This window comes from Labrus mixtus, chromosome 17 (assembly GCF_963584025.1).
Source record: "Labrus mixtus chromosome 17, fLabMix1.1, whole genome shotgun sequence".
Classification (NCBI taxonomy): Eukaryota; Metazoa; Chordata; class Actinopteri; order Labriformes; family Labridae; genus Labrus; species Labrus mixtus.
The window spans coordinates 1,659,114-1,685,946 of NC_083628.1; the positions used below are offsets into that span (position 1 = coordinate 1,659,114).

A 26,833-nucleotide genomic window follows, 5' to 3' on the forward strand; every position below is an offset into this window, starting at 1 on the left:
AAGACTGAGAGAGAGAGAGAGAGACAAAGAAGAGAAATCTCCTCGGTTATATGAGACGTCTCAGTTCAAGGAAAGGCGGCGGTCATTCCACATGATCACACACTGACGGTATTACGCAAAGACGGGCTTTTTTGCAAGGGCATTACGATTGCAAAAATTAATTAAATATGCAAAAATAGATAAATCGCAATGACTGCTGTGTGTTTCAAGAGTCTGAATCCAAAGAAATGAAGGAAATACGAAAGATGTTTGCTATTTGTTGTAAGAGTGCCGACTGTGCAGAAACTCTCGTTCTCGGTCTTGACTCTCGGAGCACGCTGGTCTTGGGTTTGTCTTGGTCTCGGTTTGTGTGGTCTTGACGGGAACACTAGTACTTACAGCGCCCCCCCCCCCCCCAAAGTGATCCCCCTCAATGACTAGTCCCTGGTGGCTGCTGCAACCAGGATCGCAGCCATCTGCTTATGGGGCGTGCAACACAACCGCCAGGCTGTCCGGCGCTACCCGTAAAGATGTTTCATCACCCACCCAGAAACCTTTTGTGTTCATAAAGACTCCGACCACAACGATCTGTACAAAACATTTATTGTAAATGTACATAAAAACAGCTTTGACATATTTTGCATAATTTATATCTGAAATCCATGACAAGCAAACAATAACTAAGGGGAGGGGGGGGGCGTGGCTTTAAGGCAGCGCTGAATAGAACGTCTATATAAAAGTAACAGGAGGTTAATTTGAACAGCTCAGGACTTGTAATGAAATCTGTAAAAAAGTTAAAACTCAGAAAATGTAAAAAAAAAAAAAAAAAAAAAAAACAGAGTGAAGGAACGTGCTCAGAGGCCGATAAAAGAAGAAAGTCTGACACGGTTTAGAAACAGTTCATGAGTAAAGAGGAAGGTGGTACAGCGTCCCTAGAAATTGATGCAGGCTGTATTCTCATTGTCTGTCAGTAGATGGCAGTGCCGGCACTGTTGCATCACTCTTCAGCAATTATATATAACTCTGTAACTCTGTCCTTTATATACAGGAGACTGCAGGAAAACGGGCAAAAACAAAGAAATCTAAAATGGCACAAAATGAACAGCTAACGACTCCGCTTTGTGCTTTACTCCTCACCATGCTGCTGCATATTTACACACACACTTAGTGAGGCTGTTGTGGGTTTGTTTTATGTACAAGGGGCAAGATAAGGAGAATACATGTGAGGCTATTCTTTTTTTTTTTTTTTTTTTTTAAATCCAGAAATATGATTTCCTTCATCTTGTCAGAGTCTAACCAAGACAAACCGGTCTGTACCCGCACCCCAAGGACGCTCCGGTCCCCCAGGTTCACTAGAACAGCAGGTAAATCCTCATCTGTGTCATCTCTTACTTCGATTTGAACGGACAAACTCTTACATTAAACATAATGAAAGCTTCAAACACGGTGACCGAATGGCACGTGTTAACATTGACAGTGTGGAAACAAAAAGAGTGCTACACTGAAAGACAAGAGTTCATTCATTACAGGTTTCAACCACACCTTGAAAGATTGGATGTCAGTCATGTCACCCTGAGGCGCTTCTTTTTTTTTTTTTTTTTCCTTGCAGGGTTTTGTTTTGTTTTGTTTTGTTTTTGGCAAAAAGGTATAAATAATGAAAGTTAATTATTAATCATTACAATAAATATGACAATAAATAAAATATGACCTTGAAGTTAGCTGGAAATACGACGGAACATGATGAACTTCCACCAGATACGTGTACATAGTGTGTCCGCTCCGGTCCGTCGACACCCACCGGCTGCGTTCTCAGTGTGCAGCACGGCCGGACGCCGCTGCATTTTTACAGATTCACTCGGGACAGCGCGAGATAACACGATGTATGTGGTATAAAACCGTATCAAACACACATACGGTCATTGTTCTGAAGCGTCAAAACTGAGTGTTTTATTCTGAAAATAAACAGGATGTTTTAAGGTTTTTTTCAGTGTCTGACTTCCCGTCCCGCGTGATCTTTTCTGTGGTTAATTGATGCGCCGTGCTCCGGCATCCGGCAAAAATAGAAACCTTGCTTATCTGCTGCAGAGAGCTCCGGACTGATGGAGCTAGGACGCACGACAGCAGAGCCAATGGGAGCAAAACACACTGAATAAAGTGAAAACCTTAACGGAGCGGAGACGGACCGAACACACACCTGGTGGAATTCAGGTTTAACTCAGGTAACTCCTTCTGTAATGAGTGAAAACACATTTTTTTGAACACTACGCTCCATGACGTCATTAAATTCATGATCTATTTATACTCAGATGATCGAATGGCACTGAAGAGGTAAAGTTTTTTGATTAGTGAGGCTAAGACTTTGACCGCTTACGACCAATATTTTCCTTTCTTTAGTCGGGGAAAATGTCCGTGAACTCTTTTTTTTTAGAAACATTTAAACAACAACTAAAGCATGATTGTAGTTTCATATCCTACATGTGCCAGAGGTCAGTGCACCAGTATTTGTGACATGTCTAATGCCACTCCTACAAACCAGTGTATATTCGGTCTCCGGGGTTGAGTGTTTAATGATCTGGGGTAACGACCAGATGAGTGACACGCGCCCGGAGACGTCTTAAGCTTTTCAGTATTGGGCTGCATGTAGCTTCGTTAGCTTCAAGACGCAGCGGTTTACTGCATTTGGACACCTTCATGTGATTGTGCTCTTTTTTTTTTTTTTTTTGTCATAATTGTCTTGAAAACTGATTCTTCATTCTCATTTTTGTACACCACCACGTTTGGCAAGTAGCCAACCTCCTAAAGAGCTTGAATGAATCCGGCTCGGCGTTCCCCTTTTTGTGTTTCTTTAAAGAACTACTGGCTTCTGAAAACATGGCCGCTCGGCCACAAAGAGGTAAGCCTGTTCGTCAGACACAACGTCCACCTTTTTAGTGTCTATGTGCTCGTCTTGCATTGAGTACTTTGTGTTTCCTCCGCTCGCCGTCTCCCCCCTCAGGGTGCGTCCGCGTGCTTGTAGAAGCCTTTCTGCAGGGCGGCGGAGGCGATGCTCTCGGCCGAGCGCCGCTGGTCCATACTTAGCAGAGCGTCCAGCAGGTCGTTGATGTCTGCTTTCAGTCCCTGCCTCTGCATCCAGTTCTTCAGCAGTTCGTACACCTTGTCAGCGGGGGGGGCGTTCTCGGCGATCCGAATTTGGTTGTCGCTGACGCCGATCCGCCTGAAGAACTTGTTGTGGATCCGGACGTCCAGGTACTCGTCGAACAGATCGAAGCTCTTCTTGAGGGATTTTTCAGAAGCTGAAAAAATAGAAATGCATCAATTAAAACTCCGATTATGAGACACAAAGTGGAACAATGGAGGCTGACGCTGAACTCTCAGGATAAAACGTTTATCCAGTTGTGTTCTCTTACAGCGGACTCATGACCTTTTACAACCGAAGGATTGAACACTGATGAACCGACCGAAACACACAAACTGTTTAGCACTGATTCCTAAAACTCTCAGTAGCTGAAACCTTCAGTGTCATCATGTAGGTCACTCCTTGAACTCGCTCTGTCTTTGCTAAAAGAGCTCCCACGTCTTGTTCTGACTTAAACTAGAGCATCGTGCTTCTGTTTTAAAGACCAGGAGTAAAGATCATTTGACCAGTATATGCACGTCTTAGTGCTGTTGTTTGTGTCTCGATGGGAATCCCCTGGTCAAAAATTATGGTAAAATAAAAGCATCTGCACACTTCTATTTCTTTGTTTTTTCTGACTTCTGACATGTATTGGCTATAAATTTGAAAACATATAGTGTAATTCTTTGTGGTGGGTCAACATGAAGCCTTCATGTTGGGTTGGGAATACTTCAGGCTAAGTGAAATGCATTACAAAGCTCATGCGGCATGTGTACAGTAACTACATTGTCCCTGAATTTGTATAAATATAATCAGTACATTTCACTCCATTTAGCTTCAGGCCATGCTTACAGTGTGGAGGAATTCAATAAAGGGATCAAACAAACCGGCTAAACTTGATTTTCTATACTTTATCATGATTAAAACATAGATTGGACAATATGTTCCAGCCCCCCCCCACCCCCCAAAGGCTTCAGGCCTGACTGTCATGAGATTATTAATCCATCAAGCAGCTAATGTGAGATCTGGATGACTGCTGTTGATTTGATTTCCCTGTGGACTGACGTGAACTGTGCTAAACGGAGCTGTTTTCTGTGTTTAGCGAGCAGCCTTTCGGGGGCCACATCAAGTGGCATGAAAAATTCATGAAATTAGTGGGGAGAGTGGGGAAATCTCCCACTCCCACTGCGGGGATCTTACCTAGAAGTGGCAGCAATCGATGTCGCAGAGGATCATCCTGCAGCACGAGAGGAATACAAACATAAAGGGGGTGTCAACATGGGATCATTACAAAAAGTAAAAATGACAAGAAGTTTGTTTTATGTAGTTCCTCACCATGTCTGCAGGGGGCAGTCTGACAGCAGTGGGGCTGTGGTGGGGGGTGTTACTAGAGGAAGCAGCTGTGGGCAGGGCCGACAGGCTGGTTTGAGAGGAGCTGGTGGTGTTGGGTAAACTGTCTCCGAGTCCTCGGTCCTCGTCTTCCAGAGGAGGGGAGGCCTTGGTCAACCCGGACTGAGTCTCCTGCAGCAGGGGCCGAGACTCTGGGCGGGGCTCCTCCCCCTCCCCCTCCAGACCCGCGTTCTGATTGTTCTGCCTCTCTTCCGCTGTGGATCCACTCTCGTCCTGAAAACAGTGAGTGGAGTGAGACACTGCGCCACAGATTATCTACTGCTGGCTGCTAACGTCCGAGACGAATGGATTATAAAGCCTTCAAGAAGTTACACGACGTGAACAACAAACTTACGATGGGAATCTTCACAATTTCACTGGAATCACAGCTGCTCTTCAGACCTGTTTGAAAGCACACAAATAGCATTAGGGGCACATTCTTAATAAGCACATCAGCATTTCAAATGTGCAGAAAGCTACTCACATGGTGTTTCACATGACCGCCGCTTGAGGAAGAACCACCACACAACCAGGCCGATAATAAGGCAGAGGATGATGATGAGTACAGGAATGGTAACAGGAAGGACTGGGGGAGGGGAGGAAATCAATAAATCAGTGAAAAAGTACGTTTAGGTTTAATAATTTTTTCCCATCTTGGGCAGACAGTTTTGGGTGAAACAGTGAAGTTAAGTTACCAATATCTTGTGGAGAACTTGGGGCGGACGTGGTGAGGACTGGGGAGGTTTCAGTCGGGGACGGATTCAGTTTCCGACACTCTGTGTTGGAGAAAGGAGTGCACTTCTTCACCTCCTCCTCCCCTGATTTACACCTGGAGATTTTACAGAAAAGAAAAAATCCTCAGTCAAAGTAGATCATAAAATACACAGAATACAAGGACCAATCATGGCTTGATAGTAGATGATTCTTGTCTTGCAAACTACTCAAGGAAAAAAGTAGAAAATAGACATACTTGGCGCAGCGTTTGCAGACTTCACAGGCTTGCTCTGGGACACAGAAGGTTCCTGGTTTGCACTGACACTTGGTGTCTGTAGTTGTGGTGCAGGACGCCGTTTTAATCTCATCTGTGGATGGTAAGGTTGAGAGAAAGATGAGCTGACGGACATGAGTGTGTTTGTAAAATGTCCTAACAATTAGGGAAAGGGAGTTAAAATGAAGTCACTTCAAAAGTTGAACACAGAACTTTGTTTAGAAGTTTCCAGGTCTTTCCTTCTTGGTGCTAATTTATGACCCAAATCTCCTAAATGATCTCACACCTTTAGTCAACTTTTCCAGACAGGTGAGAACATCACCTCACCTGTCTGAGATCCAAAGTCCACAGATAGTCACCTCCTCATAAACACGTTGTCACCTTTACGAGGAGGTGATAAGATTTATTGGGAGAATTCTATTTTTACCCGTCTCTACTTTATTTGAAGTCTGTGCCTGAAATTAAGCTCACTGATCCCAGACGGCTTAAACACAAAAACATATTCTTTGTCTTCTCTCATCACTGTCATCACAATATTGTGTGTGTGTTTGTGTGTGTCCCGTTCTCAATTTAACAATCATAATCACAGCTGCAACTTCTGCTATGTTCAAGTGAGGCTATTTATAGACCGACCCGACGGCTCGAGGTAACAAGATAGTATAGATATAAACACGTGCAGATGAAGTATTTGTCTCCAGGCAGAATCAAGAGTTGTTCTAAACTATGTGTAACATCTATTTTTAAATTCAGAATAATTTCCCAGATTTGTACAATTTAAAGGACCAATCAGTGAGATTTGTAGTGACTGAAATGATAAAGGTATCTTACTATCTGATCAGACATTAAGGAAACATGTTGAAGTGCTGGCTTCTCTGACAACAATGCAGCAGTCAGTATGTCCTCCTTCTAAGTTTCAAGTCCGGTACAGAATGGTCTATATTTGAATTGAGTAGGCGGTTTAAAGGCACCCCCACACGGCCGTTTTGGACACTCCTCAGTTTGTCAGATATGAGAGCAGTTATCAGGTCAACAGGTGTTGCAGCGATGGAAGCGGGCAAGAGAAGTGGTTCAGATAGAAGTGATTGTACCCGACCTAAAAAGCCTCTGCATGTTTCTAATAAGCTCCACGAGCAGAAACGTGCTCAAACTAGGATCAATATTGGAGATGCTTTTTGAAAAATGGAGAGAGGTTAGAACACAGAAAGGTTTACAGACCCATGCAGAGCTGGATAAACACTGAAGCTTCAGAGTCCACCACATGGTGACCTGTGTGAGCATCGGCTCTACAGAGGAGGGGGGGGGGGAGACAGCTCTCTATGATGTTTAGAATTTAGACTGCAGTACCCATTTTAAACACTAGGTGTCAGAGTAACTTACTGCTCCTTTAATTTAATTTATTGCTTACATAGCTATCTCACAGTGAACGCTCCTGGCAAAAAATATAGAATTATGAACTATTCATCTTCCTCACCTCTCGTCAGTGTCTTCACTAACACTCGCATGAAGACCACAAGTGAGTTCATCACATTACTTCTTTACCGCCAAGTTACTGAGACCATGGGTTTTAATTTATTATATATAAAAATCTAACTTTAATGACAATTTTCCCAACGTTCAGTCATTTCCTCTGGCGGCTTTTTCAATTCTTCATTATGGAAGATGAAGACAGTCGAGAAGAATTCGATTTACGGCCTTGTTGTCAACCACTCCACAGCTCAGAGTAACACATGAACTGATTAACTGTGATAACATCTCGTAAAAAAATGTTTAAGATGTTCATGGTTTGTGCTCTGTTCCTACAATGTTCCCTTTAAAAGCCTGAGAGGAAACATTACAACAGTAGTTAAACAAAGCCGTTTTTGTTTGAACATGCTGATGACCTTGTTTCGGTCCTTTTTTTTTTTTTTCTCACATTTTTTGCTAATCATGTAAAGCTAGAAATCAAGTTTTTTATTTGTTCCTTTCAAACGGCGGTGGAGCCATTTGTCACGCTGTCGTCGACTCTCTGCCTCCCTCAATTTGTGTCAGATGCAGATTTTGTTTGGAGCTTGTCGTAAATTTTTTTTTTTTTTTTTTCAGATTTTGTTGCATAATTATACTCGGTGTTGATTGAAATGCAAGACAAGCCGAAGACGCTTTAAATAGGACGTGAGTCAGGGTAAACCGGAGCCGCCATTAAGAAAAACATTCAGAAGTGTGAGGCTGGCAACAAGTCAACACTTCGTCGTCACTCAGGCAGCTGGCGCTTTGAGAAACACACTATAATTTCTTGATTATGTTATTTTTCATCTAATTGGCAGGTGTTTTGTGTAAGTCTGTGTGTTGGGGTTGGAGAGAGTGTGTGTTTAACCCAAACTGAATATGAAAGGCTAGAGAGTCGTGAAGCGAGAGCCTAACCTGGCAGTCTGATCAGTCGATCAGTTCAAATATGTGCCGATAGGAAAACTGTTCTAGAATAAAAGATGTAAAAGGAAATGATTGGGGTGATTTAGAACAGTTTTCATAACGTAGTTTCTCCCGCAGCAGCTTCATCTTCATGCTTACAGAATCACAGCTATGGTTCACACTAATATTAAGCCGTAATAATCACCAGAAGTGCCGTAGCTAAGCTCTGCCGTCATCACGTTTGAGACGGCGTAATATTTTCATACCAGTGTGTTGCAGAAGCAGGGCACAGCAGGAGCTCCACATACACACACAGTCAGACACACACACACACACACACACACACACACACACACACACACACACACACACACACACACACACACACACACACACACACACACACACACACACACACACACACACACACACACACACACACACACACACACACACACACAGACACACACACACACACACACACACACACACACACACACACACAGTCAGACACACACACACACACACACACAGCACTGCACTTCCCCAGCAGGCTCAGCTGAAACTGTCTCACAGGGCAGAATATGACTATGAATATGTTGGGGCACCAGTAGACTAGTGGTTAGTGAGTGTGTCTCATGTACAGAGGTTTAAGTCCTCAAGAGTGGATGGACTGGGTTTGAATCCAACCTTTGGCTCCTTTCCCCATTCGGCTCGATTTCTGACTCATAAATCCAAAATACGGGCGCTGGTGGCGCAGTGGTTAGTGCGCGCGCCCCATGTATGGAAGCTGTAGTCCTCCAAGCGGGCGGTCCAGGTTCAAATCCCACCTGTGGCTCCTTTCCCGCATGTCATTCCCCACTCTCTCTCCCCGATTTGAAACTCTATCCACTGTCCTGTCTCTGAATAAAGTGGCGCAAAAAGCGCAAAAAAAAAATGTTGTGCCAAAATAAAGGCACAAAAAGGACCTCCCTGCCCGGCCACCATTTAAGTCATGAATTGTCCTTCACAGTCTTCTTCAGTCTTCAGGAGGTTTAATTTTGAGAGACATTAATGGTGCTAGAAAGAGATGTTCTTTGAAGCAATAATGATGTATAAAATCACTGTTGCATTTTCTAAAATAAGAAGTGTCCCATCAGGTTTCCCCTCACTAACCTCGACATTCTCTGATTAATTATGATGTTCTTGTAAATATGTTTAAACAAGTTACAAAAAAATACACACACAGCTCTTCCTTAAACCTGCCGTGAACGAGCACAAAAACACATCCCATGTAACTGTAGTCTCTTTTCTGTGGCTCCAGCCTTTCACGGGAGACAAAGACTCCCAGTGTGGGAGACAATGAGACACAGACACACCCAGTTCAGCCAGGTAGGACAGACACACACAAGCAAATCTCAGGAGACGGCTAACACGCTCACATTCATCCCCCGCGAAACAAAAACAACAAAGACACACCCTGCTGCTCCGTGTAACATCATAAGATCACATTTTCACGAGTGGATCTGAAAGGAAGGGGGGGGGGGGAGGACGCAGACAAAAAGGGATTAACTTTCCCTAAACAATATATCTCTGACAGACCGGATTACTAACGACTTTATCAGAGATTAAAGGGCGACCCAGCTGGTTTTTATTATTTAATTTATCTTCTTTATTAGAGAATTATTGGCAGCGATCGAATGGGACAAAGCGTTTTACTGGTTCAAGCTGAGCCAACAACTCCCTTCACTCGTCTTTGAAAACATCTTTTATTCATTAATGTCTAATACTTTATTTGCTTCTATTATGATAATTTATTTATTATTAACTTTATGTTTAAGTTAAGTTTAACTCATAATGTTCTTTAAGTAGAGAGATGTCAGAGTGGGGCTGCTACACAGGGGACACACCTTTCGGTTTAGGGCACCTCGGCAGTACACGGGAAGCGACCTGGCACCTCTCCAGCTACCAGACCGAATTCCATATTTTTTTTTACGCGCTGGGACTTGAACCGGCGACCCTCTGGTTCCCATCAGAGTGAGCTACTGCCACCCTCAAAATTAATGAGCTTAAAGTGAAAGACCCATTTTGTGCAAAATCACTTTAAAATCCTCTGTATTGAATATTCATGTTGACTCGGTCAAAATGATTATATCATGAAGCACATGTAAGGATGCAAATAATCCGGTTACCTGAGCGACAGTGTGTGCAGGGCAGACAGCGGTTCATCCCGTTGGAGTGCTCTGTGTACGTCTGCCCGTGCTCACAGGGGTTGCATGTCCCCTGCTCCTGGTCTCGTTCACATCCTTTCTGCACAAAGGTTCCTGTAAATAAATTAGAAAAAAACAACAACAATCAAACGAGTCAAGGTTTATGTAAACAAAAAACACACAATTCTGGCAACTGAAGTCCTGTAAATCTGAACTAATGTGACGTGCATCCTGTTGATGTAGGATGTTTGGACAGGACATACCAAAGCAAGAGATAACACAGCTTAAAGCTTTAAACAAAAACGAGGGGGCCATCAGCTGACAAGTTCGATTTGATTAAAGTGCAGAAGAGTGAAGAGTTTGATTGACTGTTTTTCAGAAGATTTCTAGGAAGATAAAAATCCAACATGTCACGGGGGGACTTGAAGGAGTAAAGGAATTAAGAGTGAAGTTATCCAAGTTCCTCGAATGGTCGAATGTCACGCTCAGAATTTTTATTGTTATTTCACACATGCTGTGTGGGGGAATCGTGCTTAACCACGGTACGGGACAACTTTGCCTGGTGTGAGTGCGCCCTAAAGGACATTTGCTCTTAAATACAAGTGGATATATCCCTCGATAAAGAGGCCCGTGTTTTAAAAATAAAGCATATACCGAATGAGAGTTGTAAAATCTTGCTGTAAATGTGACACAAGACCAAACCAGAAATAATTGAATTAAAAGATTTCTTTGAATTGAGAACGGCAAATTCAATCATCCAGCAGCAGAATTCAGTTATTTCATTTTGGCCAAATATGTACTGAGCTTAAAATAAAAATGTTTACAGCCTTCCTTAATTCTTTACATATTGATTATGGTTGGTACTTTTAATTCATTTGGATTTTCCTTCACATTCTGCACTTTCTGTTCACTCTTTTTTTTTTACTCTGAGATGGAGCAAGTTTTCCTCTTGCGTTTTGCCTCCATGCATTCTTTCCAGACCAGGCGGAGACTATTTGCAAAACTCATTTGGGAAACAGTTCAGGGTTCTGGGTTTGACATTTGACTCCAGCTTTTCTCACACAAAATGCCATTTCAAATGTTGGCTCTGACTAGCACTCAGTTATATTCGAGAGAAATAGGTCAGTGCTTCGGGTAAGTGTTTCTCAAGTGGAGGTACAAGTATCCGTTGGGGGGGTTTTGGAGAACTGCTGGGCTTATTTGAGATTGTTTTTACAATTAACATTTCTTTTTGTTTAAATTATACACGAGTTAATGAAAGAAAAATGAGAAAGTGGTAGCGATATATAAGTTTAACTTCTACCTACTCCTTCTCAGACCGTGTTACTTTTTGTTTTTTGACATCTTAATTTCTGGTTCTAAATAAAGCCATTCATTCATTCATTCATTGATTTGAAAAGTATAAGGCCCCGTGTCCACCTAGGGTTTTTTTCTGAGCGCTAGGGGCTTTTTGCAATTGATTTGAATGAGTAGAGCTTTTGCAGCAGAAAGCCCCCCGGAGAAAAAGCGCAGCACCCAGCACTCAAGATGAAAATCTTTTAACTTTTTCAGAAAGGCGCTGTTGACGCAACCGGCGCTCATAATATAAGATATTTTTGCCGCCTCCGGATCGTGTCTTGTACCCTCTCAAATACAAAACATAGTAAAAAGTAACGGAGCAGTGTTGGTCATAAAGCAGCCATTGTCAAAGACAGGACGGACGTGCAGTGATTTTCTTGTCAAACGCTTCATGCAAGCGCTTGTACCTCTCTATACAAGCTCTTCTTTTTGGTCAGGGGATTTAAATGAAAAGTATTTTATCAAAGGGGTTATGGTACCTTATTAAATTAAGTTGGAGAACCACTTCTTTACAGGAAACTAAGCAATATGTTGCAGAATCAGGGGCCCACAGGGCTCATATGATTGGGTAGAAATGGAACTATAATTGACGCTTGTATATATTGTACTTAATGTGATTTTCTTACCAGCTTGGCAATTGAGGCAGCAGAGTAGTCCCTGGTGGAGGTACTGCTGATTTTCCACACATGTTCTGTGTCGTCGCAGGGTGATGTTGTTGTGTTCATCGCCGGCCCACTGAGCTGCTGGAGGTTCTGCCGCGTGACAAACCAGCCCGACAAAGATCGCGGCCACCAACACCTGAATCACGATGGTAAGTGTGAGAAAGAAGGAGGCGGGGGGGAAAGAAAAAAGATTTGCATTATTTTTTTTTGTATTCGCAGTAAACAGATTCACCCACGCAAACTTATTAGAAGAAAAACAGTTAAGAGGAGAGTCGATCTTCATAGGAAACCTTGTGTGAGCAATATACGACTTAATTTGAACCATCTGATCCGAACATCTGCCGTGGGAGAGCAATTAAGGGAGCCAACCAGTCAGGCAGACCTACAGGCAAACAGCCCCGTGTGTGCAGGATGCAGAGCGACACATGCAACATGACTACATGCAGCACAACAGGCGACCAAACTTAATTACTGCGTGATCTGGTTTTCTTGTGGGAGAGGTTTAAAGGCAGTGACTGTGGGTGTAGTAGAAAAGCTTCGATAAAAGGTATCTTAGCTAACAACAGCCGGGTGCCCGTATCAAATGTGATTCCTGAAATCTATTCATGTGCGGGATAATAACAGGCTTGTACAGGTGGGGTACCGAGAAGAATACAGCCGAACACTTTAGTGATGCCCCCAGGCGCTGGTGTTTATTCACACGCTTTTCACCATGTCAATGTGAGAAGGCTCCATTCATTGGCAAACAACACACTTTAGTGCCTCTACTTCAAATGACCCACATTCTTAAACCCCGACTCTTTGAATGCCGGGACATGTGACACCGCCATGAAGCGCCTCAAATGCAATGCGACACCTTCTGGTTAAATGAGAGGCCTAGATTTCGAGGTTTTGTCTCCCCCTCTACCTTTGCTAACCAGACCAGGGAAGAAAGGGAACAGGTTAGGGTGGAGAGGGCCAGGTTGAGAGGGAGAAAGAGGAGGAGGAGGAGGGTTCGATTCAAAGTGAGAAATTGGAAGCCAGCGAGTTGAAGATGGGATGTTCAGCGGGGAATAGGTTGTCTAAAAAAGACAGTGTGGGAGAATTAGTGGAATAAAGACTGAAAGAGCACACTGACAGAGGTAAAGAAAGAGGGACAGGCTAGAGCTGACTCCTGACGCTAGACGTGGCTCTCTGGAGGGCCGCCATGCCTTGTTGTTCAAAAGAACTTTCCCTTCTCTCTCCCCCTCTCACTCAATCGGCCTTTTCCCTTCTTCCTCTCCCTCTGCTCACGTCAGACTTTCCAAAGACGCTGAGAGGCAGACGTGGAAGGGCAGACGGCCGACAGAGCAGTCACAATCACACCATTTAGATCTATCCAAACATTCTGAGGGAGGGAGGGGAAGGCAGAAGAGAGAAGGGAAGGGGAGGGAGATAAAATGAGAGAGAGGAAGAGGGGGGCTAACAGCTTGCATGACACAGGCTAAGTCTTAAGACTTGAATACACTATGTGTATGACTCCAGGCGGAGTGGGGGGTGCAGAGAGATGTTGAATTTGGGAAGAGAGTAAGTAAAAGGCCGTGTGAAAAGGCAAGAGAGAGAAAAAATGTGCACAGAAAAACAGTGGAAAGAAGAGATGAGGGGAAAAAAGACAGCTAGGAAAGAGTGAGCTTCTGCACCACCGAGGGTAATTCTACACTTTGACAATGCACAAGTCAAAGAGTTTATTTATCCAGGTGGAAGCACGTAATAAATAACTCAAAAGTTAAAACTCAGGTGTCTCTTTGACAGCGATGATGCATAGACAGCACAGAGATGACATCATTTCCAGTCTTTGTTCATTTCAGAGTCTGTAATTCAAAAACACTCCCAGGTGCAGCCGCCCTAAACCCTGTTCTGCTACTGTACAAAGATCCAGTGACATCTCTCCGTTTGCTGATCATTTCCTCCTAACTGATAAATCTTTTGGTCTTTAAAACAACGGAAAACATTGAAAATTCACCTAAAATCTCTGCTCTCCTTAAATTCTTCAATCCAAAAACTCAAATATATCAATCTATACAAACGAAAAGATGAAGATTTGAATCATTAGTCGAGAAGAGACCAATTGTCAACAAATCGCTGCATCAATTTTGCATCACTTGGACTAATAACTAGCAGCGTAGTCAAGTGCATTATGTAAAGACTTGGAGAAATCCAATTAGTCCAGAATAGAGTCACAAGACTGGCGCCGAACTGTGACAGAAGGGCCAAAGTCAACAAAATGCACTTAACTTTAGGTTGGTCATTGGTGAAAGACAGGATTTGTTGTTCTTTTTTAGAAAAAAATTACAATGTCTAAAACTCCAAATACTTTGTTCAATCAAGTGTTTAATAGTAGAAATGGTCGTTTTCAATACACAAGAGGTTGTTTCTAAACTTCCACTTGACTTGTTTCCTATTGGAGTGTCCTTACTGCCCGCCACACAGCACCTTTTTTATTTTCCTCTCTGTCGCTTGCTTAGACGGACGAGGAACTTAGCTCTACAAGGCACCGGCACTCGCTTTTCAAACTCAACAGAGCTTGTTAGCTTGTTGTACAAAGGGGAGGATAACGGTGCATAAATAATATCCACATCTGTAATTGAAATGTTGAGCTTTTTGACTCGTGTCGACAACACCAGAGAAATACCTTCTCTTTTTTTCCGGCCGCGAGACTTTTATCGACGAGCCTCCGAGTGTTGAGTATTTGAGTCAACAGCTCGTCAATACAAAGCACCACACATCCAATTGTCAATACAAGAGCACTATACGTCACATTGTTAGCAAGGAGAAACTGAAATTCACAGAGCACAGAATGAAATATTAAACGGATTGAGTGGGGACAGCCAGCGTGAAATCATACAACACGATATATAACGCTTGCGTGCTGTAATGTGATTACTGTGGATTTTTATGTCATATTTGTACGAGTGCACACCAGGAAGAGTCGTTGCTACTTTGGTAGTGGCTAATGGGAAGACGAAAAAGTATTTTTTGTGTTTTGCCTTGTTGCCTTTAATGGATAGTGGAGGTGAAGAGGGACAGGAAATGTAGGGAGAAGAGAGTGGGGGATGGCATGCAGCAAAAGGACGAGGTTGGATTCACAACCCAGAGTTGTTGCGACGAGGACTACATACTCTGTGCATGGGGCACATGACATAACCGCTAGGCTATCGGCGCTCCCCTGAGGATCAAGATTAATTAAAAAATACATAAATAAATAAAATACACAGAGCAACCCAGAAAGACAACACAGGGCTTGTTGTTAACTTTACAACTTTAAAAACTGGTTCTAATAAAATGTTTATTTATTGATTTTTGCCAGGAGCCAACATATCCAAAGAGGTGTCCCCCTCTGACTGGATCAAGCAGCGTTTCAGGTAATTATCAGAGTTTCTCAGACCCTCTTTGGATAGGGCTTCTGGGTCTCTAAGTGTTGCTGTTTACTCCAGCTCTGCCTATCTTTCCGATTACTTTAGATCCAGGAATCTGAGGACTTAAATCCTTCACCTGGATATATGATAAAGTCAAAAATACTTTGAAGCTTCTTGAGATACTAACAAAGTAGTTGGCTGGAAAGGTTTGGATGTCCGGTTGACAGGTAGTGTGTGCATATGGAAAAGTCTGATAAGGTGAAAAACAAGAATCATTTAGGCTGGTTAAGGTGTTTCTTGTGCAGCTGAAGTGAAAAAAGGAACACATTTAGTACAAGCAAAATGTGATTAGAGCATCGAAATTCTAAGATAAGTACCCCTTAAACATAAAGGATACAAAACAGAGGAGAAACTGAAATATCTCATATTTGAGAAGTTGAAACTAGGTAACTTTCTGTTCTAAATCTCTCAAGCCACTTATAAATGAATTGAGGAATTATTTCAACTCAGGAAATGCAAAGAGCAGAATTTGTTATTGCTAGTATGACAGAGTGCCTGATCACTTCTCCATGTGCTCCTGTGGGAATCAAACATGTTTTATTTTGTAATAAACACAGTTCAGTAAGTCTGAGGGAATCCCGCTTTGTGGTATTTTAAACACAGGGTGCTGACAGACAAGGAAAACAAACAACGCCTCCAACATGTGTCCACCACGCTAGTGTCCTAAGGCTGCTGAACTACATGAGCGAAAAATGTTCTGTACACACAACGGCCGGCCACAATGCGGCTTAGTTTTACCTCTACAAGCAAAGTGAGGAGGAAGACTGGAGTGACCGTAACCTCAGCGTAGAAAGCCCTCCAAACCCACAATCCCTGGAAACTCTCCAAGTGGTTCAGTCCACTTCACAGCCTTCCCTATCCTCTGTGCAACCAGTGGGCTCAGCAGAGGATTGTTTGGTAAAACAGCCTCCTATTGTCAAGCTTTCAGTGTGTATGTATGATAGGTTAGGATGCTAGTTAAACTAATAAAAAAATACAATAAAATAAAGAGGGAGCCTCTGTTTATCTGAGAACAGTAGCCCTCCTCCACTTCCTCTAAAAATGTCGGTTTTCTCCCAAATTGCCTTGGCAAAAACTCTACACATGCCATGTACACTGAGCACGCATTTGTGACTAAATGACAGGACATCCTTTCAGTTGACCTAGGTTATCAATGGGCCATTTAGAGGGCTGTGATCACTCTATATGCCTGAGGCAGTTACAGTGAGCTCTATTATAAAACACATGGGCAGAAACGGAAAACAGAAAATGTGATGCACGCACACAACCGACAGATAAACCACAGGAGATTCCTCATTTCATATCTGACAGATAATTTCAATCATGGCAGACTGATAAGGGGCGACACGATGCACCTCATTATATTCCTGTATCCGGACCTGAATCTCCGTATCACGCTTTGCTTATTAGTCAATAATTTTCTGCAATCAAATGTGACAGCTGTGATGGATAAAATCTTGTACATCCGTACTCTGAGACATCATGACAAAGCAGAACGAAGGTTTAGATTTCCTGTATCGCTAGGTATAAATAAAGCAAAGGGGATTTACATCTGATATACTTTAAGTAACATCATGTAGTTTTAATGTGAACTAGTACGACTTTTCCCTTCAAAAGGTTGTCTCTTGTAGGGTTATCACGATACCAGATTTTTAAACTTCAATCAGATTCTACTCAAACAATATTGATTTATTCATGTTTTGATACCAAAGCGACAACAACAGAAGTCCTAGGCACCCAATATTAGGTAATTCTCTGTTTTTAATTACCCTAAAGGCAAACTCATGTACACCATCTAAATTACAAAATACTTTGGCAGTGTTTTTTTTTTACCCTGAAACATAGCCAATGTGTTTGTGCAATTTAGACAGTGCTCTCTCTGTTTTGGGGTTAAAAATATGGCCAAAGATCTGTGTGTTCCTCTTAAAATGTTCTGTACTTTTTACAAGTGGTTTTAAAAATGACAGTAGTCTTAAAAATTGACAACTTTAGTCTCTTGGTGTTTTATGCACTCTCTTTCAAACAGTCTCAGAATTTAACCTGTGATTCGTTGATTTATCAAACACAAGGTAATACGTTTATTTGATTATCGATGATCAGATGAGCAGCTGGAGGGTCTGACAAACAACCATACGAGAGTTTAGCCATTCTATCCTCGTTATATCTGAAGACATGGAGGCAGTTGGAGGGGTTTAAAGGAGAAAACACAGTGTACAACAGCTGCCGATTTAAATGCATCAACAATGACATAAATATGAAATGTTACTTCAGCTCAAATGTCAACAACTCGTCTCCCACACAGACCTTACAAACGCTCAATCTTTATCATGTCATAGCCTCCCACAAACCACAACAAAGACAAGCAGCTCGGCTCAGTTTTATAACTGGGGGGGGGAGGGGGGGTGAGAGAACAGTGTCTGCATTACAGCTGCCACTGATACCGAGCATAACTTGCGCCAGAGTTTTTACACTTTATCCTCAGAGATCCCATTTCTTCTTTGACTAATAAAACAGAGAGCTGATGTGTTGGAAAGTTAACCAAACAAAAGCAACATTATCTAACGTAATACATAAGAGCTAAACTGTCTTATGTAACTGGGTCCGATTGTCTACTTGTCCTGTCTAATTGAATAAATAATTCCTCTTCACCACAATATTTTGGTTACCAAAGCAACACATTTTAAAGGGTTGTGGCTAAAAGTCCCAAATCTCAAAGGCAGCCAGTTTACTCTGATATCTGACAAAATAAATCAATTTAGGAAGCAGCGAGACTGGGTGATAGAACGATTTCAAAACCAGATTGTTGGACTAGTAGCTAGTTCGCAAGTCCCATGTAGAGAGGTTACAGTCCTCATAGCACATGTCATGCCCCACTCTTTCTCTCCCTGATGACGACTCTGTCCTACCTCTCCAATAAAAGATTTAAAAAGCCCAAGATTTTTTGTTGTTGTAATTATCAGCAGATGTATCTGCACATCATACATCAGGTTTAAACATAGCAAACCAAATCATGAAAGAAATTTTAACATCGGTTAATAGAGGAAATTATCCGTATCCCACAGCTGTATTGTATTTTTACAATATCTGCTTAAAAATCAGTGAAGGAATTCATCTGTTATCAAAAATGTTTCATTATCTTTCTGTTGGCTCTTTGTTAAATTGACCAATAGTATCTGCTTTCTGCTCCACTAGATAGTTACCCATAACTGTCCGATTGTCTCATGTAATTGTGAGAGGTTTACAGCAAAATACCAAAACACAGGAACTCTGTCCCACAACTGACATCCTCTATAATATCATTACTTTATCAGTGAACCTCATTTCCAGTACTGGTAAGACTCCGGTTTTAAACATACTTCTAATTGAACCAACATACCTCAATTTATCATTTAAGATAAGTTCACTTTGACCCAAATAAAACTAATTTAATATGATGTATACTCTGCTGTGTTTCAGTCCTGTTTGGGTTATCTTACTGAAACTGTTGTGTATTGTACGATTCAAATTCCTCGAGGCTGACCTTGACAGGACAGTGAATGTTCTCTGCTTCACAGATAAAGCCTGCCGTTCCCTGGAGTCAGGGGGTGATCATGCATAACTTTCCTGGAGTGATAAATTACACTGACATTCTGTGTTAGATGATGAAGACAAGTACAACCCAGCTTATGTCGAGAGAGAGAAGTCTGACACTTTGAATAAATCAGCCGAGCAGGGAGACATTCATCTCTATAAAGCAGAGCGATACAAAATGAGGAGAGCGACTCTTGTGTCATTTTAAAGCAGTTCGACAGGAAGGTGTGAAAACCACATTGTTGCGCCACAAAAAACTGCAGACACACAGTGAAGAAGACACACACAATAGAGTACAAGCGCATATATACAGTGTATGTGTGAGAGCGTGTGAAAAGCAGCTGCCCCCTCCTCTCAGGGAGCACAGGAAGCTCGAGACAATACAGAGGCTTCATGCAGGGTTCAGCTCCAAACTGTTCCCTCCAACAGCAGCCTGCCTCCGAGCAGGCCCAGCACCCGATCAGACCCACAACATATCCGCTATAGCTGGATATTTTTAACTCAGGGAAGCTGCAGCTCAGCGACAAAAATTCTTGAGTTTCCTCAGGAGGTGTGCTTCACTGATACGATGAATATGACTGTGTGTCACAAGCAGGTTAGGTGACATTCACCTTTGTTGCAGAGTGCAGAAAAAGATAAAACACAGAAACGCGATGATGAAAAGTTTACATGACTTTCCTGACACTCAGTGCTCAACCACACGCTGCTTGAAATGACACCCTGAAGTTGATGTGTTGACAAAAGGTGGTTAAAATAGAAACTTGACTGCAGATGAGAACAGACTTGAAAAATGCCAAGTTCTGGAAATAGGTTAAAACTTTAATTTGGATTCTGCTTTTCGGGTCCTTACAGTGATGAAAATAAAAGCTTTATATCTTTGAAGTTGTACATATCTTCCTGCAAGGACTAGTCCCTGTGATTGTGTCAGGAGAAGAGAGACACAGCTTGTCCTTTTGTTTAAATACGAGGTACCATGCATGGCTAAAGTCAAAACAGTCTGAACGGTGAAATTTAAAGAGTTACTCAACTTTTACAAACAACAAAAACAACAAGGCAAAGTTTAACGCACATGGGGAGCTAATCGGATGCGAGTCAGTTTCCACATTGAATCTGATGAAACACATGAGGCAGCTTCACATGAGGACAAGATTTGGAATTATTTGTGTGGGAAAGTTAATTATGTGAAACAATAAAAAGTTCAACAAAAGTCATTTAACACAAACACATTTCAACTGTTACTATACTGTTGACCACATGAAAAAGTGTTATTGTTTTGATGACTAAGAAAGAGAGTGCAGCTGACGTTTGTCGGGTTCGAAGGTGCGGCAGTGTGACACACATGTTCCAATTTGTTTGCGTTGCGAGGTTGAGGTGGTCTCCGTGGTTTCTAAAGGGTAGGCTGCCTTGTGAGTCACACAGCTTGTTATTGAGGGATAAGCAGGTACTTTGAATTTGGAACGTCAATCCACAAATTAAATTTAGAGATGTGTGCTTTCAACTTAGCCATTTCAAATTCTGATTAGGTTCCTTCACAGAGGAGCTAAGCAGGGACTCACAAGACATCCAGGAGGGAAAAGGGCAAGAAGGGATGACTAATAGATTAAAGTATGTGCAGGAATCCATCACCTCGCTCTGCAGACAATCACATTAGCTCCATTAAAGCCTGTCTTTGTGTAAAGGAAAAAAAGTCCTTGAAGCTCTGGCAGTTTATAGCCTTCTCTATAAACACATCACAGCAAAAATGTAGAATATGTGGCTGCTAGCAGGTCAACAAGCTATAAAATGGCCATCAATACTTGGAATTTATGTTGGATTTATGTCTTTGTAAACAGAAGTCCATTCTATGGACAAAGGTTGTGCTTGTTCTTAGACTCAAAACTTTTGTTATAATCTGCTCATTCATCCAGGAAAGCAGGAAGTTAGCGGATTGAAGCACTGATGCAAACCTTATGCTGCCTCGTTCTGTGTCGCAAATCCGAGGTACCACTAAAGGTACCTTACCAAAAACTACTGTGTAGAGATGAAAATCATCTCTTAAATAGAACATTATTTGGTCATATTTAAAATTAATATCCATAGTAAGCTATGTCTTCTAAGAAACGTGCAAAAAAGTCACCGGTTGATGCCTCTAAAATGTTTTTTTAGACTCTGGGAAGCACAGAAAAAGGACATTTTTAACTATGGTTAAATTATGGCTGATTACATTCTCTTCCAATAAAATCTGTTTGCTCTACATGATGTCAGAGATTGTGGGAGGGGGGAAGAAAAGCTTGTATGGTTGAAAGAACAGTGATCAAATCTGATGACCACTTAAAAACAAAGAAAAGCAGGGGACCCTCACAGTTTAGAAGTTACACCTTGGACATGGCTTGGCATTTATTGGCAAACCATTAAAGTATTTAACTGTGGATATAGATAGAAACATTTTCAATATATAGTCCTAAGGCTACAGTCATTTTCATTAATCAACTGGCTATCTTTTTTGGAATAATCAACCATCCAGTCCAATTCAATGAGAGAGAGTGTTTTAAAATTCGAACAGCCCAAGGGACATTTTCAGAAATAGATTTTTTTTCCAGCTTAACTGACCAAAAACCATCTTACTATGATGTGTGAAACAGAAAAGAACAGCAAATCCTCACATTTGAGAGGCTCAGAAAATATTTATATTTTTGCTTAAGAATTAGCAGACATTCACTGTTACAACGAAAGAAAAACATGCACACAGCTTTAGCAGTATTTGGGGACAGCAATTTCCTTCCAGTGATTACTTTCTTTTGTTTTAATATGAAAAGAAAGCTTTAAAACACACCTTTATATACTTGCACACAAATTACAAAACAGCTAGGAGCATTGATCATAACATACAATGCTCTCCAGTATTCAAGCGTTTTAAAACATTAAAAAAAAAAAAGGAGAATGAAATAGTAATACAAAAAGAAGAAGTAGAAACTGAGAAAAGCTCTCTACCCTTTGGCTAATAGTGTCCACCCCTCGTGTTGTGAGCGTAAGGGACAGTTAACTTCTAACTCATGTGATCTGACCCATCAGATGACTTGTGTACACATGAGAGAGTTGCGTGAGAGAGAGTACTGAACCTCAAAGTATGGTTCACATTCCCAGTGAAAAAGTGCGTGCTATGGAACTTTGTTGCTATTTGTATCTCAAAAACATATTAGATGTAGCTGGGTGAGGTTAATATGTTTACCTAGGGATGTTTTGACACACGGTAAATTACCCCCGCTTATCTCAACCCTTGAACCAGTCAAGTGTGCGCACTGACTTGCCTCCGTTGGTATGCATGACGTGAGTAAGCTGCACATCGACAGGTGGCACTCCCTCAGTGAGTCAGCACGTCTTTTATGCTAGAGAGTAAATCACAAACAACAACCATGACAACATCAACGGATACTACTAGGGCAAAATTAAGTTCACTTATTGTTCCTGCATTGATCAATATGTATCATGATGCTGTCACAGACAAGTACAGAGGCCTGAAGACACTGTAGAGTTAATTGGTTGTACTTAAATATAATTATTACTGAACTCTAACGTTGTGAGTCACACACTCTTAAGGCGATACTTTCTTTATAATAGGAGACAATAAACAGTTCCAAGTAAATATCAGCGTTTTCATCTATTTTTCTGCAGCCTGGGGATTATCTGGGGGCTGGGAGCTGAGTCGGGCCAATAATAGCTCAGCTAGTTTTCTATAGGAGCTTAACAGAGCAGTTATTTCATCAAAACCAACAGAACTTGTTTTTTTTAATTGGTAAAACGCCAAATGAGGAGTTTAGCATTTCTGGCTGCTAGCTGAGCTTAAATCGTACCTCTTTTTTGGTCAAAAATGTTCTTGTTTTTAGAGTTTTTATTCAACCACGGCTCAAAGGACACTTTTCAGGGGAAAGAAGGCACATGGTGTTTAAACTTAAGACTAACTGGCTGCTGTAACAAAATCTGCTGTGTGATCGGCTGTTCGATCCACCCATGGAATAAATAAATGTCAAACTTGATTCCAGTTGTGTACATTTGATCCTAAATTCTAAAATGTTTTTTTTAAAATCACCCAGCCCGGACTCTTTCAGGAAAGCTAATTCATCAAGATTAATTAAAAGACTAAACACCAGTAAAAGTCCGACCTCTAGACTAAATACTTGACAGCAAACTGTGACAAGCAAACATTAAAAGGTCCACCAACCACCTGGTATTGCACAGTGATTTGGTTGCATGGCATTGCATCATTCAGTGTCTGTGTAACCTCTGTAAGCCACAGGCTGGTTTATTACTGTTCACATGGTCACCATGCAGAGCAGCTACAAGCAGAAGATTCTGTATTAAGTAGAAACTCTGGAGCGGACAATTTGTTGACCACTGCTCGGTCCCCTGCGACACAATTTGACCTCCACTTGTCCCAGATGTCATTCCTGCCCTTGTCTGTGTTGTCCTCAGAGACAGAGAGGGATATTTCCTGTGTGAACCAACACCCAGTCGCACAGTAAAAAAAAAAGAAATTACAGATAACAATCTAGTGTACATTTGCATGACAATTCTCAGAAGTAAATTGATGCCTCTAATATCAGCATATCTGTGTACTCTAGACAGGAAGTTTACTGGACAGCCAGGCACGTACACTCCGGCAATTTGAAGGGGTGTGGAGGGGGGATTAGAAGAGGGGGGAAAGGGGTTGGAAGGGAAGAGGAGGGAGGGGGGTGAAGTTTCCTCACAGTCCCATAGCAACAGGGCCTGCTGGGGAGGGAGGCCTCCAGAATGCACTGTAGTTTACAGAAGAGATAAACATTGACTTTGCCACCCGGAGACGTAAATCTGATATCAGTAATGGTGCACTGCACGACTTGAAACACAGATCAGACAAACGCTGAAAACAAACACAGAAGCTCCAGGCAAAACCAGCAGATGTTACGTTTACTTTAGCTGCAAAATTCATCGCAAGAACAGTCGGCATCTTTGACAAAAACGCTGCAATATTGCAGTGTAAGGACTCCCACTGTTGCTCCTTACGACCACAAAAGAAATCAAACCTTTATTTGCTCTGTCATTATGAACTTGCATTTCTTACACCTTCACTTAAGCTAGTAGTGTTTAAACTGCTGGAAACCCCATATCAACAGTAGTATTTTTACTAGGGCCATTATGTATATCGTATTAAGCATCTTAAAATGTTTTCTGTAAATGCTGTGGACATAAGATTTGAAAGGGGGTAGGTGATAGTCAGGTATTTATTACAAATATTAAGCAAGTAGTGCCAAAACCCCCCCCCCCCACAAGAGCCGTCAAAAAGTCGGCATTAGGCCAAACAGTACTTCATACAGAAATACTGGATTAAATGACCAGTTTTTCTTATAGTGATGAATCTTAATGTTAACTCAGACGCTTACCATGACTCTCCACTTTGATATCATATCCAATTTTACTATTTCAAGTCAAATCTCCAAAGGCTTTGAAGGGACGTGAACACCCCTCTGGTGCTCAAATCAATCGCACACTTTACATTAATCCAAAGAGCCTTTCATAAATTGGTTATGTACTTTAAGGCTGTGCAGTGAATACATATGCAGCATTTATATAGTGTCAGGCTTTGGTGCTTAGTTGCACTGCTGGAAAAAACAACAGGCTGAGGAATGAAAAGGCGTCTGTGTGAAGGTCTGAGAGTGGAATAAATACTTGACTGGAAAATATTGTGAGAGACTTTTGCGGCTTCAATTAAGTACCGTGCAAAAATCCAGTTTACATGGTCACAACAGATCACAGCTTCAAACCTGTTAGGACTCACTCAAATACTTTAACAGTAGAACTACCTAGGCAGTCATTTTGGATGTTGTTAAAATGAATCATCATATATGCGTTAAATCTTGTTTAACTCTAGGACCTGGACTTTTACTCATGGCGTCTATATTTGATTCTTACTAAACACAAAATAGTTCTGAGTATTTCTACTTTAAATGGGCCAAACATTTATACTGGCCGCATGAAGACAGCAGATCGGCTAAATCGTCTTACGTTTTTCCTGCTATTGCCCAGCAACAGCTAAGTTGTTTTTATGCAACAGCAAAGGTAAAACCTAGCTTTTGGTTTGAGGCTAACACTGTGTTCAAGAGTTTAAGTTATCATGCTAAGCGAGAACACTGACATTGTGATTTGATTTGTTTCAGCCTCCTGGGAGCTTTCTAAATCAGCTTATGATATTTTGTTGGGCCTATTGTTTTCTCGTCAAGGTCAGATTGGTGGTATAAACAATTTTGCAGTGTATTCCTATATGATCATTGAGATTTTTTTTATGGAGAATTGCATTAGATTTTGGTGATGTTCAGACCAAATATGTCTCTAGGGCATCCCACAGGGCGGCTGTGGCTCAGTAGGTAGAGTCGTCGCCCCTCTACCGGAAAGCCGAGGGTTCAATCCCCAGCTGGGCAACGTGTCCTTGGGCAAGACACTTAACCCTGCATTGCTCCCACTGCTTTGGTGGCGGTGTGTGAATGGATTAGTGTTGTACTTACTCTCTGATGTACGTCGCTTTGGATAAAAGCATCTGCTAAGTGAATTGTAACAAATGAAGAACAAATCAATGTTTATTTTTTTCAGAAAACAATCCATATGATCCCATAAGTGCAGTTTCTTTGCTTAACAAAAACATATTTACATCCGATTAGATTATAAACTATGTGTCCTGTTGTTTACCCTGTCCCATGCATGCAAATATTCAGTACAACAGCACTCTCTCCAGTCTGATATCACTTCTTCAATAATGTCCAGGCAGTCAGAATGAAGCACTTTGGCACTTTCTAACAGAAGTAGAAATCTGTTAAGTTTAAGTGTTAAAGATTTCCTGAGCTTTAAGAGCCCTCCACAGCAAGCCATAACTGCTCTGCACTTTATTAATAGAGCCTTTAGGGAGAGGGCCAGAGAGCTACATCCGCTGTGACAGACCTACAAGAGCCATCATATGCTGAATGTCTGAACAATATGACCACATGATGTCCAACACAGATGGTAGATGTAATGTTGAGCAGGAGGGGGAGGAGGAGGAGGGGCAGGGGGGGTTTAGTAAATGATACAGCACATGTAGTGTAAGTTACAGATCACAGAAAGTAGAAACAGAAATAAACACTCTAATAAACAACAAATAAACACAGTGTTCACAGCTTCCCGGACAATGACTTGTTTCATCTCTCTCCATCAACTTTAACAGGCCTGGCCGTGATTTCTGCTCCCAATGGTTATTACACAGCTTCCCAAATAGTTCAGGAAATGTCCAGTAGATGTGCTTCATACACTTTCCTTAAAGCCTAACGAGTTATCGCGATAACTAGATTAAAAAAGTTAACCGTCGTGTTGAAGCAGCGTCACATTAACGTACATTATGAGACATATACCCTCCGCTTAGAGCATTTATTAAACAGTATTTGCACTTAAATAAGCCGCAGTTTGTTGTAAAACAGTTGAATACATTTAAATAAAACAAGTGTAGGAAAGTTTTTGTGACTTACAGAAAGTTTCCCGTTCACCGGACCGAAGTTCATCTTGGGAACTTCGAGATGAGAGGAAATCCCGTCGGCCGTTAAAATAAGAAAACTCCACCAGTTTGAAAGTCTCTCAAGAAACACACAGTTATGATGAAAAGGGGGGGGGGAACAGCCACTAAAGTCCAGCTTCAGAACTATCCGTAGTCCAGGTTTCTTTCATGAGTTTTCGTCGTTATCGCTGACAAAACTTTACAGCAGTTTTTCCTGGGAGCGGGGAAGTCGGTGTGAGCAGCAGCGGCGGAG

At 41.7% G+C, this 26,833-nt stretch overlaps 1 protein-coding gene across 1 annotated transcript; it reads right to left on the reverse strand.

Annotated features, from left to right (window-relative positions):
- Window positions 1-565: 565 nt before the first annotated feature.
- tnfrsfa (tumor necrosis factor receptor superfamily, member a) lies at window positions 566-26,833 on the reverse strand. Its single transcript, XM_061060921.1, has 10 exons — window positions 26,555-26,833; window positions 12,010-12,181; window positions 10,028-10,159; window positions 5,454-5,565; window positions 5,179-5,312; window positions 4,968-5,069; window positions 4,839-4,885; window positions 4,430-4,717; window positions 4,295-4,331; window positions 566-3,272 (listed from the first exon to the last, which is right to left on the reverse strand). The coding sequence occupies exons 1-10, from the start codon at window positions 26,585-26,587 to the stop codon at window positions 2,971-2,973; spliced, it is 1,359 nt and encodes a 452-aa protein (XP_060916904.1). The 5' UTR covers window positions 26,588-26,833; the 3' UTR covers window positions 566-2,970.